General features: G+C 35.1%; 2 protein-coding genes across 2 annotated transcripts; one reads left to right on the top strand and one right to left on the bottom strand.

Annotated features, from left to right (window-relative positions):
• Positions 1-31: 31 nt before the first annotated feature.
• On the top strand, positions 32-817 carry LOC141691579 (uncharacterized). Its single transcript, XM_074496318.1, has one exon. It carries the CDS (start codon positions 32-34, stop codon positions 815-817), a length of 786 nt encoding a protein of 261 aa, XP_074352419.1.
• A 3,719-nt stretch (positions 818-4,536) lies between these two features.
• On the bottom strand, positions 4,537-10,071 carry LOC141691893 (uncharacterized). Its single transcript, XM_074496644.1, has 7 exons — positions 9,692-10,071; positions 8,530-8,832; positions 8,273-8,431; positions 6,934-7,098; positions 6,698-6,814; positions 5,582-5,779; positions 4,537-5,452 (listed from the first exon to the last, which is right to left on the bottom strand). The coding sequence occupies exons 1-7, from the start codon at positions 9,947-9,949 to the stop codon at positions 4,940-4,942; spliced, it is 1,713 nt and encodes a 570-aa protein (XP_074352745.1). The 5' UTR covers positions 9,950-10,071; the 3' UTR covers positions 4,537-4,939.
• Positions 10,072-17,223: the final 7,152 nt, after the last annotated feature.

Genomic DNA, 17,223 nt, shown 5'->3' with positions numbered 1-17,223 from the left:
GATATTCTTAAAAAGGTTCAGGGCTAACCGGATGAACGAGCTACAAATGTGCCATTTGGAGACAATCCAACAAAGAAGCAAGGAGTCCCTCCCCGAATTCATTAAAAGATTCCAGGAAGCAGTGAATCAACTCTCCAACTTAGAAGAAAAGGAAGCAGTCAATATCTTTCGGAGAAACTTGCATCCAATATCCTGCGAAGGATATGTCAAAGATTTGATTCACAGAGAACCCCAGAGCCTAACATCTGCCTATGCCATGGCATCAAAGTTCATAAAGGAAAATAATTTTCTCAAGTCGATGAAAATGAACCGGAGAATGCATGACGATGACGAGTCCACGGAGCGTCGCTCGTCGTCCCGAAAAGACAAAAGATACAAGCTGAATAGACAGGCCAATTATATTCAACAATCTTGGGGAACCCCACCCCGGGAGGGGTACACTGAACAAAAGAGGAATGAGAGAAAGCCCAAGGCCAGGAGAGAACCCAAGCCGGAACCAGAGTGGACGCCCCTCAATAGGCCTCGGGCTGACATTTTGCAGGAAGTTAAAGGTAGGTCATTCTATCCAAAACCTTTACTCGCACCTCCTGAGAATAGGGCCCGTGACAAACATGGCGGCTATCACGAAGATCATGGCCATACCACGGAAAATTGTTTCTCTCTCAAGATGTTCATAGATGATCAAATCAAAAGGGGAAACATGAGCAAATATCTTCAAAGGAGGTCAAACGACAAAGACATGGCCCCGGGAAGCGGCAAAAATGTGGTAAATGTTGTATTTGGGGGGACAGCTTCTCCGCCCGGAGCCCGGACCTAGATAATGATGTGATGATGATCCAGCCTTTGGATGATGAACCAATTTACTTCTCCTACTCTGATTATGAGGGACTCAATCTGGATCATAATTTGGTCTTGGTGGTCACCCTGATGTCGCGAACAATGAGGTAAAAAGAATTTTAGTTGACAATGGTTCCTCTGCTAATATTGTATTCGAGCACACGCTCAACAGGATGGAGCTCGGACACCTCCGAATGGACCCCTGTCTTGAAGACCCCTTGTACGGATTTGGAAACACGATGATCCCAATCCGGGGTGTCATTTATTTGCCAATTACCTTTGGGACTGCACCCGAGCAGGTCTCTCACGTAATGAAGTTCTATGTGATAAGGGAATACCGACACATCCCCCATCTGGTCTGTGGTGCACCCTCTCATGAATCTCGGGCCATTTCCATTCATATTTATCCTCAAGATTAAAGGCGAGCCTAAGGGCACTATCCACCTCGGCATCTGTATACTTATCTTGAATTTCCTTGTGAACCGCCCCACACTCGTACCTGGTTCCCGAGGCGGTAAAAAACTTCCTATTCATATCGTCCTCGTCATAGGGCTCCCTCCCGTCTAAGTCTAGGGGTGAGCAAAACTGAACCGAAACCGAAAAATCGAACCGAACCTTATAATTTCGGTTCGGTTTGGTTTGAATTTTTTCAAAAATTTCGGTTAATTCGGTTTTTCGATTTTAACCGAAATAATATTGGTTCGGTTCGGTTAATCTAAAAATTAATTCGGTTTAACCGAAATAACCGAAATTTAAATATATATTTTTTTGAATTATATTTTATTTATATATATATATATTACAATATAGTAAATATAAATAAAAAAATATACGGTATGTATCTTCAATTGGTGAATGTATGTATTTTCAATTTTTTACATATATAATATAATATAATATGTATTCTTTTAACATTTTAAATAATTTTTTGTTTTTATTTTAAATTATTTGGACAAAATTTCAAATATTTCGGTTTTCAGAAACCGAACCGAATTAACCGAAATAATTCGGCTCGGTTTTCGGTTCGGTTTGTGCATAAGTTTGGTTCGGTTCGGTTAGGAAAAAATTATCATTTCGGTTTTCGGTTAATTCGGTTCGGTTCGGTTTCTGACCGAACCGACCGAATGCTCAGCCCTACGTCTAACCCATCTGGGCCCCCATACGCCTCAGATAAATCTCTGTAATAAAAGCCCAAGGGATTAGGGTTTACTCGGCATTGGACGAAATACTGGTCTACATCCTCCTAGGACCCGTCCGGATTGGACAAGGTACCCCCGGGGCCTAAGACTAAAGTCTGAGCTAGAACTTGCTGAGGCTGGCCAACTCGGGGAGGCATTTCTACAGAGCTACTACTAGAAGAAGAGGAAGAATGGTAGGCTGCGATTAGTTCGACTAAGCCGCTGGGCCGCTTGGGGTACCGATTTCTAAGGGTAGCAGTACGCTTAAAGTGGCTACCTGACATATACTATATGTATCTACATATAAACACACCCCGAAGTCAATGCCAAACCCGAACCTAACAACAAAAACAAAACAAAACAGAAGAGTTTTAGAAACAGTTCGTGCACAAATCTAAACCCAAAAAATAAGATCCACGACACATACATACGTATACAACCAAAAAATACATATCAAGAACATACCCCGGGCTCAACAACTTTTTACACTCCCAAAAACCCACATTTTCGCATATTAAACTAGCAAAATCTATGTTGTCTATACATACATATACAACCAAAAAATACATATCAAGAACATACCCCGGGCTCAACAACTGTTTACACTACCAAAAACCCACATTTTCGCATATTAAACTAGCAAAATCTATGTTGCCTAGACAAATCAAACGCAAAACAACCACAAAAATAGCACAAAACCCATAAAACAACATAGACCCAAGTTCAAAGCAGCAACACAGTTGCGAAACTCGAACAAAGCAACGGAAAATAGCGAAGCAAAACCAGTACAAAATAATGGCATGCATGGCATAAAAATGAAAGGATCAAAGAAGGAGGAACTCACAAGTGAGCAAGAGAAAAATGGAGGCTTCAAACTCGCAGAAATGACCCTTCGAAAGCTTCGATTTCTCAGTTTCTCTCTCAAACCTTTGTCGCGAAAAAGAAAAATGGAAGGGAAAAGGCTGGTATTTATAGAGGGAAAGAGAGGAGATGAAAGAGTTTTTACCAAGGGTCATATTATGGCCACGTGGCACCATCCGATTGGCCCCAGAAAGTAACTGCACATCAGTTATTACACGACTTGTCACGTAATCATTACGTGTGCGCGACTTTTTAGGAGAAAAAAGGGGGGAAATTAAAAAACTGGTACACTCAAAGATACACACATATGCGCGTGTATCTTTGACCCCGGCTGGAATCCCAACGGTCTCCTGCCGCTCCGGATTTTCAGCGTCAGCTTTTCAGAGTCCGGTCAAATCAAATGTCAGATTGCTCTTATCCACCAAATCTTATCCAAATTTCAGATCATGACTAACCAAGTCGACCCCGAAGTCTTACTCCCATTAGACCCCGGGGTTTTGGGGACAACAAATCAAGCAAAGTCCCAAACTCTTCTAAGTATTTCAAGGAATCCCACTTTGGACTCAATTCGTATGGCTAGCCAAGTCAACCCCGGAGTCTTATCCCCATTAGACCCCGGGATTAGGGGCCAACAAATTAAATAAACCCCCAAATTTTTTCCTAAGGCGCCGCGACACGATAATAACTAATTTACTCCCCGCATAAGGGAGTGGGGGGTAAATGATAGCCTATATTAGTACAAGCCCAATAACAGAGGCCCATGGCCCAATAAGAAAAGCTCAGGAAGCACTCAGCTTTAACCTTGGGGAGCACAGGACGCGTGGTAACATCACCACCGTCCAGGTACCCCGGATCCAGAACATTCCTACGATCCGGATTCGATAGTACATCGGCTCATTCCAGGCGTCCACACGCCCTACAGTCCAAAAGACACGCCAACGGTCCAGATCAAAATGTACAAACCCCTAAACCCTTGTGAGAGGCCTATAAAAGGCAGGACAAAAGTAAAGTTATAGGTTACACTCTCTTACACACTCTCTCTCATATAAACGCACATGCACACACCATAATAAACTCGAATAATTCTCGTTTTGCCCCTTTCTCCTTCAAAACCCTCTCTCATTCTCACGCCGGAGGTGCTGCGGGGACGCCACCCCCCTCCGGTTCTGTTTTGTAGGTTACCACCTTACAGCTATACCGCTCGCCGCCGTCATTCATGTCCAAACGGAGGGTCAATCCGGGCCCAGTTAGGAGAAGACCCCGGGGTGAACCGGGATTATCATTATCCGAATTTTTTCAATTTCTTGTAATTAGGCTTTATTGTTTCAAATGACGTAACCTTATTTCTCGACCTTTAAAAAGTAACGGTACCATGGGCGATCTATATTTCTGGAGAAAATTGTTAGAATTCGTGTTGAAAGGAGCATGACAATATGATTAACATAAATTAAAGATTTATGATGATATAACACTATAACAGCTACTTCCGTGTTCAAGTATCTCATCTTTTTCAATCACAATTGACTGTTTTAGCTGGCTAATACCATATTAGATGTTTTAAAGAACTGAACTTTCCGAGAACAATCAAGCAAATCAATTCCACGTCAATATTTCAAAAATGTAGCTAGCAAGATGGATTTTTTCCAGAAAAATGAAAATATAAAAATTCAAAACACAAACATTTGTATAACCATAAAACAATGAGCTCCCTTGCTTTAATTCACCGTTCATGCTGGGAGGGGTGGGTTGTATGACAGTAAGTTTAAATAAGCCTCTCCTGCATGTTTCGCACAGAGTTTTAGCATTACAATGAGCTTTTCCACTTCTATGATCTATGTATAGAAAGGCACTGAAATTCTCAGCATATTGATTGTAAAGCTAATCCTAGGCTTATAACTTATTATAACTACATACCACATCACAGCATTTGCACCCACTCCCCATCAAAAAACAAAGTAAAAATTAAAATAATATAAGTCAACAAAAGAACACTCGGTGATGGACAACAATCGTATATGCCTTCTGTCATCACTCCATGGGGAGATACTAAAGAGAAGGGCCGGCTAATTGTAATAATTTCTCATCTTCCCGGAGCTAGAATTTCCAGGTTTTGATGCTGAACGCATCTGGTCATAAAATCTTGAATCACGTGAAACTGAATAATCGGATACAGGATGCAAGTGCTGATAATCAAACCGATGTTGTCGAGCACTACCATAAGTGTGGGGATTTGAAGCATAACCATAACCATCATCGCCAATTGTATCATCTGAGGGTAAGTAATCAAACCGATGGTGTCGAGCAGTACCACGAGAGTCGGGAGTTGAAACGTAACCATTGCCAGCACTATAATTAGAAAACTTTTTAATCTTGTTAGTTGATCTCAAAGGAGAATTTCTGTAGTGTTTTTCCTTTATCCGGATATAATCTCCAGAATTTTCACTGATCCAATCATTCTTACGCTTAGCCTTGGATGATGCACTAAAACTTTCATCAACTTGGGTCATATCAAGATTGTCATCTTGTGCCCAGCTTTTTACCTTGGAGGTTGAGGACTCACGGTTTCTCTTTAAATTCTGGCGAAGAAACAAGAAATCGTTGTACAAAATGTTACCAAATGAGAACTTAAAACTGTATATACAAGAGAGGGCATCGACATTTAAAAAGGCTAATAAGCCAAAACCAGATGCTAGTGAGATGCACACCTTAGCTGAACTTGTGCATTCGCGAGCAAAATGTCCTCCTTCACCACACTTGTAGCATGAACTAGGTGTCTCGCTACGCTGCCTTGTGCTTGCCTGTGAACTCGCGCATTCACGAGCAAAATGTCCACTTTCACCACACCTGTAGCATGAACTAGGTATATTTGTCCCATTTGACTCACCGCGCAGCCTTGTGCATGCCTGTGTTTGAAAAACATGTTAATTCCTGAATCTTCATGATGAATTGATTAATTATAAACCAAGCATATTCTAGACACATTAAATCTGACAAAATACGGGCATCTTTAAAACACAAAAAACTACATCGAGACCCTTCAACATACTAAAAGATTTTTAACAACTCCCAAAAAATGTTCTACCAAGTATTTATAAAGATATACCTAAAACAAGTGACTAGCACATTCAGATTTGCTTGGATATTAAATGGACAAGTAATTACCCTAAAAATTCTATGTCTATTGTAATTTTATCTTACACATTTAGCAAACAAATTCATTGATCAATTTGTCACAAGGTCTGATATCACAACATACATGTCTAATAATCCCATCTAGCAACATTAAACTTCCAAGACATTGATGACATATTCAAGTAAATTTAGACTTGCTTAATCATTGTTTAATCTTTTTTCACATATGCTAAATTCGTCTTCTGACGTATAGTTGGGAGGAGGAAAGCATAATTAAACATGCCTGGATGAGGTAGAACTATCATGACATTATTAATGGGGACTTTGGGGTTGGGGGGGGGGGTTCAGATATACCATGTTGAAGAGTATTAAGCAAACATCTATATGCATTCAAGATTCTTAATTCCTGCTGCTTACTTTAAAAAACTTATCTAATGAAGTATAGGATCATTATAGTAAATAGATGATCAGGGTCTGGGTATTTTATCCTTGCAGTTTCATACAAGATAATTAAAAAAATATAGAGTACGAGAATCCACCAGGCACATAGGAATAAAAGCCTGTAACATAATTTCATGAAAACTTACAGGTCGACTACTTAAGTGTTGAAACAATTTATAGCCACAAGTTCCAGTGGTCTGCTACCAGGTAAAAATGGATTGACAATAAGCATTTAGCAATAAACATACCAAACCAGTATGCCCTACTTGACCACATCTGTAACAGGAGACTTTTCCAGCTGCAGAACCACCATAATTAACACAACAAAGGTGACCAGGACTCTTGCAAATGTAACATTTTATTTCCTGAATATATAACATTCAAAAAAACAGTTATAGTAAACAACAGGATATTCATTGAAATCTAAGGGCCATGTTACATACAATATGCACAAGAACAAAAATTGTGGAAAGGTATAACTGACCTTGAGATCGTCAGATAAATAATCATTTCTACATGAAAACATTTCATGTCCAAATTCGCCACATTTCAAACAAAAGTTAGAGCTCTGAGGACCCCCAGCCAATTTCTTTTCTTTGCAATCTTTTGCACGGTGACCTCCTTTTTTGCAGATATAACAATCTTTACCCTGCAGAGAAACAAAATAAAATTCAAAGTGCCTACATATCCCACAAATGAAGCACCTGAATATAGATGAAATACAAAATTGAAGCAGAAAATATGCACATGTCTATGTTAAAATGACTTTTCCGTAAGTTTCTTTCAGTTTAAGTATCTTCATCAATGAGAGAATCCCATCACCTCATTATATTGCACTGCGTTAAATAAGAAAAACTCCGTAAGGAGATATCATTTACGAAAGCTATTAAAATTATATAATTTTCAATCAGACTGAAAAGTCTGTTGATTTTACTAATTCTTAAGATAAATTTTCATCATGTGTAGCATGCATAAAAAACAAATAAGCGGCAAAAAATCTAAAAAATTTCAACAAAATCTTGATCAAGTGTCCCAAAAGATTAATATGCTCAATCATAGTCCTTAACCCTTCTACTTCCTATAAGAGTTCCTTCTGACAACTCAGAAATTTAAAGGCTTCCACAACCCTATTATAACTACAGTCTCATTATCATCCTTAACCTTGCTGTATTAAATATATATAATCATCTAGCATAAGCGTTCAACGAACAGAAAGTCAACAGCTACAAGCAAATAGAACCTTCAACAAGAGCTTGTAACATACACAGGAAAATTCTTGAAAGATTTATATTTCTCCGGAACTAGAGAGGTACTCTTCATATCCTAGTTTCACTAACAGTCTTCTCAATCTATGTTAACAACCTAATGTTGCACTTGGAATAACACAAAGTACTTCTTATTGATGCTTTTCATCATTGTTATTATTACGGAATCAATACCAAAATTAGGAAAAGAAAAGAGTTTTTTCTTGCACACAATTAAACTTCGAGATCAAATAAATATTCTGACGGACACATTTACTCTGGGCACATTGTGCATTTATTTCGTATCACTTCCTGTAATGCACAACATAGGAAATCCTCTTATTGTTACTTCCCATATATGAGAGAACACTATCCCAAAATAAAACAATCTCAATATACAAAAAAATTAAACTGTAAATAGTAATGAACAACATAAACAAACAGCCAAAAGTGACAGTCTAATATATTAGGTACACAAAAAGGATGATATAAGAGAATTGTTATTTCTACTTTTCATTTCTCCCGAAGTAAATAATTGCTATAGGATAAAACAAAGGGATTCTTTCTCTGAACACAAACCTTGGTGCACTGCTTCACATTATGCTCCAAGCTCCCGCAAACAAAGCAAGGTTTTACACGCTTAGCTGATTTACATTTCACAGCCGTGTGTCCTTCCTCACCACAGTTATAGCATGTACCCCAACTGCTATCTGGGGGATCAAAGTACCTAGGCCCTCTCTGAGAGGATCATATGTGTATAAACAGATACCACAATAAGCCTCTATAAAAAATACATTTTCCTCAAAACAGCTGGCAAGTAAATTACTTCAACTCACAAGAAGCTTTCGTAGCACGACGTTATCTTCTTTTTTATCTTCTGGTTCACCCAAATTATCAATCTCCACAGACTTGCTTTCTTCTGCCTCATCTCTTTCATTTTCCACGACTATTGTGTCTTTCACCGCAACCAATGCTCCTTTCCCCGTCTCATCTACTTCGTTCTCCATGACCGTTGCTTCCTTCTCCGCAATCGATGCTTCTTTCTCCGTCTCATCTACTTCGTTCTCCATGACCGTTGCTTCCTTCACCGCAACCAATGCTTCCTTCTTCGCAACAATAGCTTCCTTCTCCGCAGTCACCTATTGCAATAAAAAAATGAAAAAAAAAATCAATTAAAAAGTAATCTAGCTATTCCAGCAAACCAACAAAAACCAATTACTTAATGCATTTAATATAAAAAACATTAATCTGCGAATATTATAAAATCCACTTCCATACCAATCAATACTAGCAGTAACATAAACAAAATTCCATCACGTAACCCAAATTGTTAAAACAACACACATATATTCAATCTAAACATAGAAATTCTCCTAAAGCACAACAATCTCACATGACATGACCAAATGACATATGTAGACCTTAATTAAATATATATTAAAATAAAACTTCATTTAGTCGCATCTTATCATCTAAATAGCTCATGCTTCAATTCTCCTGAAACATATAGATTAAAAATGTAAACATCATTTATTTCAAACTGTACTAATCATCTACCTAGCTTAATCGTAGAATTCCCAGATTCACATCTCCCTTTCTCTTTCTCTCTCGGCTTAATCATAAAACTCCCAAATTCGCATGAATCTAATCTCTCTCGTTCTCCCAGATGAAGCATAAAATTCCCAATCTCTCTCTCAGCTTAATCATAAAAATTCCCAAATTCGGATAAATCTACTCTCTATCTCTCTCTCTCTCTCTCTCTCTCTCTCTCTATCTATCTATCTATCTCTATTTCTATCCCCCCCCCCGCACACTCTCTCTGAGCTCAAATTAACTCTAATCCAGTGCCACTCATATTAAAACACAGCAACAATAAATCTCAAATTCACCAAAGCATATAAACACACACACATTCACAAAATCACATCTACATCAAAACACATCCAAAATACATACACACACCAAAACACATACACACGTCTATAAAAAGATACTTACACTGTCGTTCTGAGTTTTAATCCGTTTACTCTTCCTTTTACCTCTCTTCACCTTCTTTCTTTTCACCTCAGTAACTTTCTCAACATCTCCACTCTCTACTTTTTTACCACAAGCTCGTAACATAGATTTACGCACGATTTTCAACGACAAATCTTCATTAGCCTCTTCATCGTCTTCGCTACTGAGCTTAATTGGAGGAAATAGCTCTTCTTCTTCGTCGGATTTGACGCTTTTGGCGAATTTCTTTGTTTTCACCATTGTTTAGAGGTCTGTGAAACCCTAACCCTAATTATTATAAACACAAGATATATAATGGAGGGTTTTGAACGGCGCTGATTCAAATTGGAGGTTTTGTAAGAGAAGCAAGTGACCTAAGGAGGATAGCACGTGACTTTGGTGTAATATTGTGATTTGTTTTAATATTTTGATGAATTTAGATATGAGAATAAGATTAAAATTAGAATACTTTTCCTCGGTTCATCAGAAATAGACGTAATCAAATATTTTCAGTGATTTATTATTAAATATTTATTTATTATATATTCTGCATGTCTTTAAAATAATAAAATAAATAATTTGATAATAAATATAATACATTTAAGCCGATTATTCTCTTTATTTTCTATTTTCACACTGTTCAAAATTATCATTTAAATGTTGACTCATTAAATTATGAATATCAAGATAGGCAGCATGTATTATATCCTATATATAATTGAAGTAAATGAGATAAAATTGTATGGTTTCGTAGGGGTGAGCAAAACCGGATATCCGGTCCGGTTTTAAAATTCAAACCGGATATCCGGTTTTTCGGATCGCTAAAATTACATTCCATATCTGGATCCGATTATCCGAATAAACTGGACCGGAAATCGGATTATCCGGATCCATTTAAAACTTTTATTTTTAAAAAAAAATACAATTTACGGGATAAGTATACATATTCGAGTTGTAAAATTAATGATGCATGAAACTATATTTTTGTCATCATATTATTAGTCAGGAAAAATGGTGACACATAAATTAATTTAATATAAAGATCGCTTGTAAATTAGCGAATATGATCAATATTAACATATTTCTTAGTGCACACTTATATTAAATTTGTTGCTATCTAGTTTTTAGGATACTCGTCAGACATAAATTATTATTTCTTATTATCACTTATGTCAAATCTGCAAGCATGGTCAATGTAAACTTGTTAACATTGATATTATACACTCATATTAAATTTGTTGATGATACCAACGAAAGAATGATGAGTCAAATAGATATCAAACTAAAATTTTGAAAATCCTGGAGAGAAACAACCATAATGTTACTAAATATTTTTTTTAAATCTAAAATAAATATAATTTATCATGTATTATACATATAATTTATTTTTTATTAATAAAAGTGAAAATCGGATCGGATCCGGATATCCGGTTTTATGAAAAGTTGTGATCCGGATCCGAATTCATTTAAAAAAACCTGGATCGAATATCCGGTCCGAATTATTCGGATCAGATATCCTAATTATCGGATTTTTTAAATCGGATACCGGATCGAAAATCCGGATAATCCGATTTTCGGATTTTATTGCTCACCCCTATGGTTTGGTCGTCATTGTAATTAAAGATGGGTGATTACTTTGATTACATACAAATCCGATGTGATGTGCTTAGCTGATACATTGGTAAACCTAAATCTAATATGAAAATAATAATAAAAATAATAATTTTAAGTTTTTTTAAAAGTATGATTAGTTGTTATTCTTTTTATTTGTATTTTCAAAAATATTCTTAATTTGAGAATAACTTTGCAAAATCATTAATATACATACTATATACAAATATTCTTAATAATAAAATTATTACAATTAAAAATTAAAATATAAAATTAATAAATAATGTATATTATATTTATTTCATTTATTTTAATATTTTATTATAATACTTAATAATCTGTATAACAAATACAATAGATAATTAATTAATAAATTAAAATATAATTACACATTCTTAAATGATATAAAATAATATTAAAAATACAAGCAATATTTATCTTAATAAAAATAAAACTAAATAAGATTTAACAAATCATTTGTTAATCGGGTTAAAGTAGATCATTTTTAAAAATAAGCAGAATGTGTAAGTTTGATTAAAAATATCTATAAATAGATTATTTTTATTTTTATTTTAGAAAATAAGAAACACATTTAGATTATATTTAGGTATAAATATTACAAGCGTTTTTTTTCATTTAAGGATCGTCTTTTAAAAAATTTATAGTATATGAATTTTATAAAACATAAAAACTATAAAGAAATTGAAATTACACCTGGGGGGGTGAATAGGTGATTATGGTTAATTAGGATTACTTTTAAATTTTACCCGATAATAGCTTACTGAGATTTTACCAGCTGAACTATAATCTGACAATGATAGTAAGCTGAGATGACTAAATGCAATGCAGAAAATAATGTGCAGAAAAGTAAATAGAACACACAAGAATTTTAGCTAGGTTCGACCCCTAAGCCCCTATGGTCTACGTCCTGGTCCCTTACCAACTTGGTAAGAGAATATATTATTGATCAATGAAGGTTACAACTACAAGATACAACAATATATCTCCCTTTATCCTAGCTGCTGATAATGGCTTGCTGAAACCCTGTTTAAGAAACTGATCTCTAAGTACTATATTATCCCGTAGTACAAACTCATCTAGCAAGTACCACTAAACCCTTATTTCCCTTAGCTAACTTATCCAGCAACTAATCAATACAATTTAAATAATACAAATCAATGATAAAGTTTACAACTCAAACTATAGACTCTCTTCAATAAAATACGTGTATATAATTAGGAGCTCGAAAGTATTTTGAAATCAATAAAGATCAGGAGTTGTGTGTGTTCTTGCTTGCCAAGTCGTCAGTCTTAAAACTGCAAGAAATCACATATATATAAGCATACATTAACGTTTGAAAACAGCCTCAACAAAGCAAGTGATTAAATAAGATAGGCTTGACGCAAGTTCCATGTCTTGTATTTAATCGTGACATTGCAGGGTAGAAGGAATTAATTGTACGGTAACTACTCACTGAATAGGTTCTTGGTATTCTAAGCAGTGAATTCGTATTATCCGGATAGTCGCGATATGGTGAGAAGTATCCCTCACGATGTAGAATAAATATGATTAATTAATTAATCATATTTAATGAATTAGAGAATTTATATAAATAATGATAAAATAGTTTTATTATTATTTATTTCTACTACGGGCTTAATATTGAACCTACAGGGTCACACCATAAAAGAGAATGATTTAAAGGTGAAGGAATTAATTAATAATGACTGATAATTATTTATTTATGAAATAAATAATTAATTGGCAAATTTAATAATTAATTAAATTAGATTTAATTGATTATAAATTAATTAAGAAAATGTTCTTAATATTATTAATTAAGAATTTAATTTTTGGAAATTAAATCAAGAGAGAGAATTATTTCTAAAGTGTTTAGAAAAAGGATTAATAATTAAAAGGTGTTTTAATTATTAATGAGAATAATAAAGGGTTAATAATAATAATATTTTATGAGAAAATTTTCAGCTGAAAATTTTGCCTATAAATATACTATTATAAACCCTATTTTTGCCTCAACCTAAAAATTTTACAAAACCCTAATTCTCTCCACCTCCTCCTTCTCCATTACATCGTTTTCTTGGTGGATACCGGTGGAGTGCTTCACACTTGAGGAGCAGCTGCTAAGGATCTCCGCTCGTGGTTCTTGGATCGCTATTAAAGACCTCCATCTTTCCATTAATGTAAAACTTCTTAAGGTAAACATACTGAACTACGAATTAAATATTATTTTTCGCATGAATCCTGTGGAGGGTTTGGGTTTTTTTAAGATTTAAATTTACGTTTTCGCTGCGTTTATGTGCTAAAAACCCTTCAATAAATATGATTAATTTATTAATTAATCATATGTAATCAATTAGAGAATTTATATAAATAATGATAAAATAGTTTTATTATTATTTATTTCTACTACCGTCTTAATATTGAACCTACAGGGTCACACCATAAAAGAGAATGATTTAATGGTGGAGGAATTAATTAATAATGGCTGGTAATTATTTATTTGTGAAATAAATAATTAATTATTAAATTTAATAATTGATTAAATGAGATTTAATTAATTATAAATTAATTAAGAAAAGTTCTTAATATTATTAATTAAGAATTTAATTTTGGAAATTAAATCAAGTGAGAGAATTATTTTTCTAAAGTGTTTAGAAAAGGGATTAATGATTAAAAGGTGTTTTAATTATTAGTTAATTGGTTAATAAGAATAATCAATTAAAGGGTTAATAATAATAATATTTTATGGGAAAATTTTCAGCTGAAAATTTTGCCTATAAATATACTATTATAAACCTTATTTTTGCCTTAACCTAAAAAGTTAAGAAAACCCTAGATCTCCCACCCCTTCCTCCTCTATTACATTGATCTCTTGGTGGATACCGGTGGAGTGCTTCACACTTGAGGAGCAGCTGCTAGGGATCTCCGCTCATCGTTCTTGGATCGCTTTTAAAGGTTAGAAATCGATCACATATGATTTAATCACGATTTGTATGCCTTTATTTGGATTTTATATCAAGAAAATTGTTTTACCATGCTTCTGTGATTTATAAAATCCTACAATGGTATCAGAGCATAGGTTGTATGCATATAGATCTGTGATAAAAATTTCAGAATTTTATGATCTTGTATGAATTTATTATGATTTTTGCAAGTTATATCATGGATTAATTATGATTGATTAGAAATTGTTTCTCAAAATTGTTTTGACTGTAGATCTAGGTTCTACAAGTGTTGTAGATCGTCTGGGTATTTTTTTCATAATTTTCTGATGAGTGGATTAATTATTATGATTTTTTGAAGTTGTTTTAATTAAAATTCGTAATTAAATATGTATATATATATAATCTGTTGTATATATATATATATATTATGTATCCTCCTGGAAATCAGAAAAGGTGTACTAAAGCTGACAGGCACGACGTTCTATATAGCGGCGACGATGACTTTTGTTTAATAAAAAAAAGGGAGTCGGCTGCTGCAGGACGCGGGGAAAGAGGGTGTCGCGCATTCCGGGAATGCGTTACACCCTGTGGCGCATTCACGGAATGCGTTACACCTTTTAATGGCTTAAAAGGATTGTAACGCATTACCGGAATGCGTTACAGGGCTTGTAACGCGTTCCTGTAATGCGTTACAGCCCATCTGTTTTTTTTATTTGATTTCTGGGAGTTTCGTAACTCCGTTTTGGGCGTGCAATATATCGTTGAATTCGTTTTTCCGAGACGGATCTATATCGTTGAATTCGTTTTTCCGAGACGGATCTAGTGGAGTGGTCAAATTTTAATTTATATAAAAGTTTTGAACTGTTTATATTCCCGAAAGTGTTTTAAAGCATGTTTTAATTATTTTAATTGCTTTTAAATGCTATAATAAATTCATACATCATTATATCAATGTGTGACATGATATTGCTTGCATGCTTACTTGTTTATTTATTTTTATATATGAGATATATGCCTATGTTTACCATGCGATGATAGATTTAGGTGAACTTAAATCAATATAAGGCGTGCTCTAGAAAATCTAGAATATAAATCATTTCTTGCCTTAACAATAATATTATGAATACAATTATGAGATTCTTGTGTTTATGAAACACGTAATTAAATATGAATTTTCAATATTGAGAGAAAGGATGATTCTGTCAACAACAGATTTCTATCTGTAAGAAAGGGGTATTAAGTGACGCCTCTTGACAATGCTCCCCCCGATATGGGAATCATCTGATTATCGATTATTGATTTGAAATATTTATTTTAAAAGGAAGAATCTCTTTATAATATGATTATGATTGCAACGTAATATAATCCCTCTAAAATTAAATAATATCAAGTAGTAATTGGCCAATGACACAACGGGCTTGTGTCGGTCAAAGCCTTCCAACATTGTAGAAAGTAGTTCTTATTTTTGAATAATTATCGTTTCGTGCTACAGCCGAGGGCTTTGATTTCGAAATAAGAAATACTTGTCTATTACATAGAGATGTGTGCATTGAATTAGAATCTAAAGGTCGTTATGTGCTGCAGCCGTGGGCCGTTGGAGACTGATTCAATTGTACGAAATGTTGGGTTAGACTTGACTTAGAATATTGAGTCTGTCGTGCTACAGCCGTGACTCAATTATTCAAGAGGCTAAAGTTTTATTAGGGAATAACATAAGATGTAATTGACAAGAGTTGTCTTCCTATTGAACATCTCATGACGTTTCGTGCTACAGCCGAGGTTGTGTGATGGAATGTAGGATCTCTATTCCCACTAGCATTATGAATGCTTAATTTTCACTTAGGGGTTGTATAAATTAGATAAACTAGTAGGAGCCACTTATGAATAAAGACCCAATTCATATAGTGTTTTTGAAATGAAATTGAATATTTGCTAAGTTTGTTATGTGTTCATCATTTACAGATTTACTATATACGTTATGTCTTCTGTACTATCACTCTGGAGCATACTAGATGCTCACAAGTTGACTGGTCCTAATTTTGCTGACTGGCTTCGAAACTTGAGAATTGTTCTCAGGGTTGAGAAGCTGGAATATGTGCTTGACTCACCTAAGCCTACTGAACCTGCTAACGATGCACATAATGATGAACATGTTGTGTATTGTAAGTGGATAGATGATGCAAATGTTGCTCAATGCATCATGCTAGCTTCCATGAACATTGAGCTACAGAAGCAGCATGAGCATATGGATGATCACACTATTCTTATGCATCTACAAGAGTTGTATGATGTGGTAGGGAGGACAGCTCGATATGAGATATCGAAGGAGTTGTTCGGTTGTAGGATGTCTGAGGGATCATCTGTGAATGACCATGTACTTAAGATGATCAATTTGATTGAACGTCTTGGACAACTTAGTTTTGCCATGGATGGGGAGCTGAGCCAAGACTTGGTCTTGCAATCACTTCCGAGTTCGTTCTCGTAGTTTGTTGTGAACTTTCACATGAATAAGCTGGATGTTATCCTGCCTGAACTCCACAACATGTTGAAGACTGCGGAATCGAATTTTCCCCATAAGAAGAGTTCCGTTCTTCTAATTGGTGAAGGTTCCAATCCTAAGAAAAGGAAGAAGAACCCTTCCAAGAAGAAGAAAGTAGGTGAGAAAAATCCGGTTCCACCAAAAGCTGAAGACCCCAAGAGCAAAGTTGTTTTCTTTCACTGTAACAAGGTGGGGCACTGGAAGAGGAACTGCAAGGTTTACCTTGCAGAATTAAAGAAGAAGAAGGGTAGTGAGACTACCGCTTCTGATTCAGGTATGTTCATGATCGAAGTTAATATGTCACTAAGTCAAATTTCTACTTGGGTATTAGATACCGCTTGTGGTTCTCATATTTGCAATTCGTTGCAGGGACTAAAGGGAAGTAGGACTCTTGAAGAAGATGAGGTGATTCTACGTAT

Source organism: Apium graveolens, chromosome 10, assembly GCF_009905375.1.
Source record: "Apium graveolens cultivar Ventura chromosome 10, ASM990537v1, whole genome shotgun sequence".
Taxonomy (NCBI): domain Eukaryota; kingdom Viridiplantae; phylum Streptophyta; class Magnoliopsida; order Apiales; family Apiaceae; genus Apium; species Apium graveolens.
Note: the sequence above shows the minus strand (reverse complement) of the source record. Positions and strands in the feature narration are given on the sequence as shown.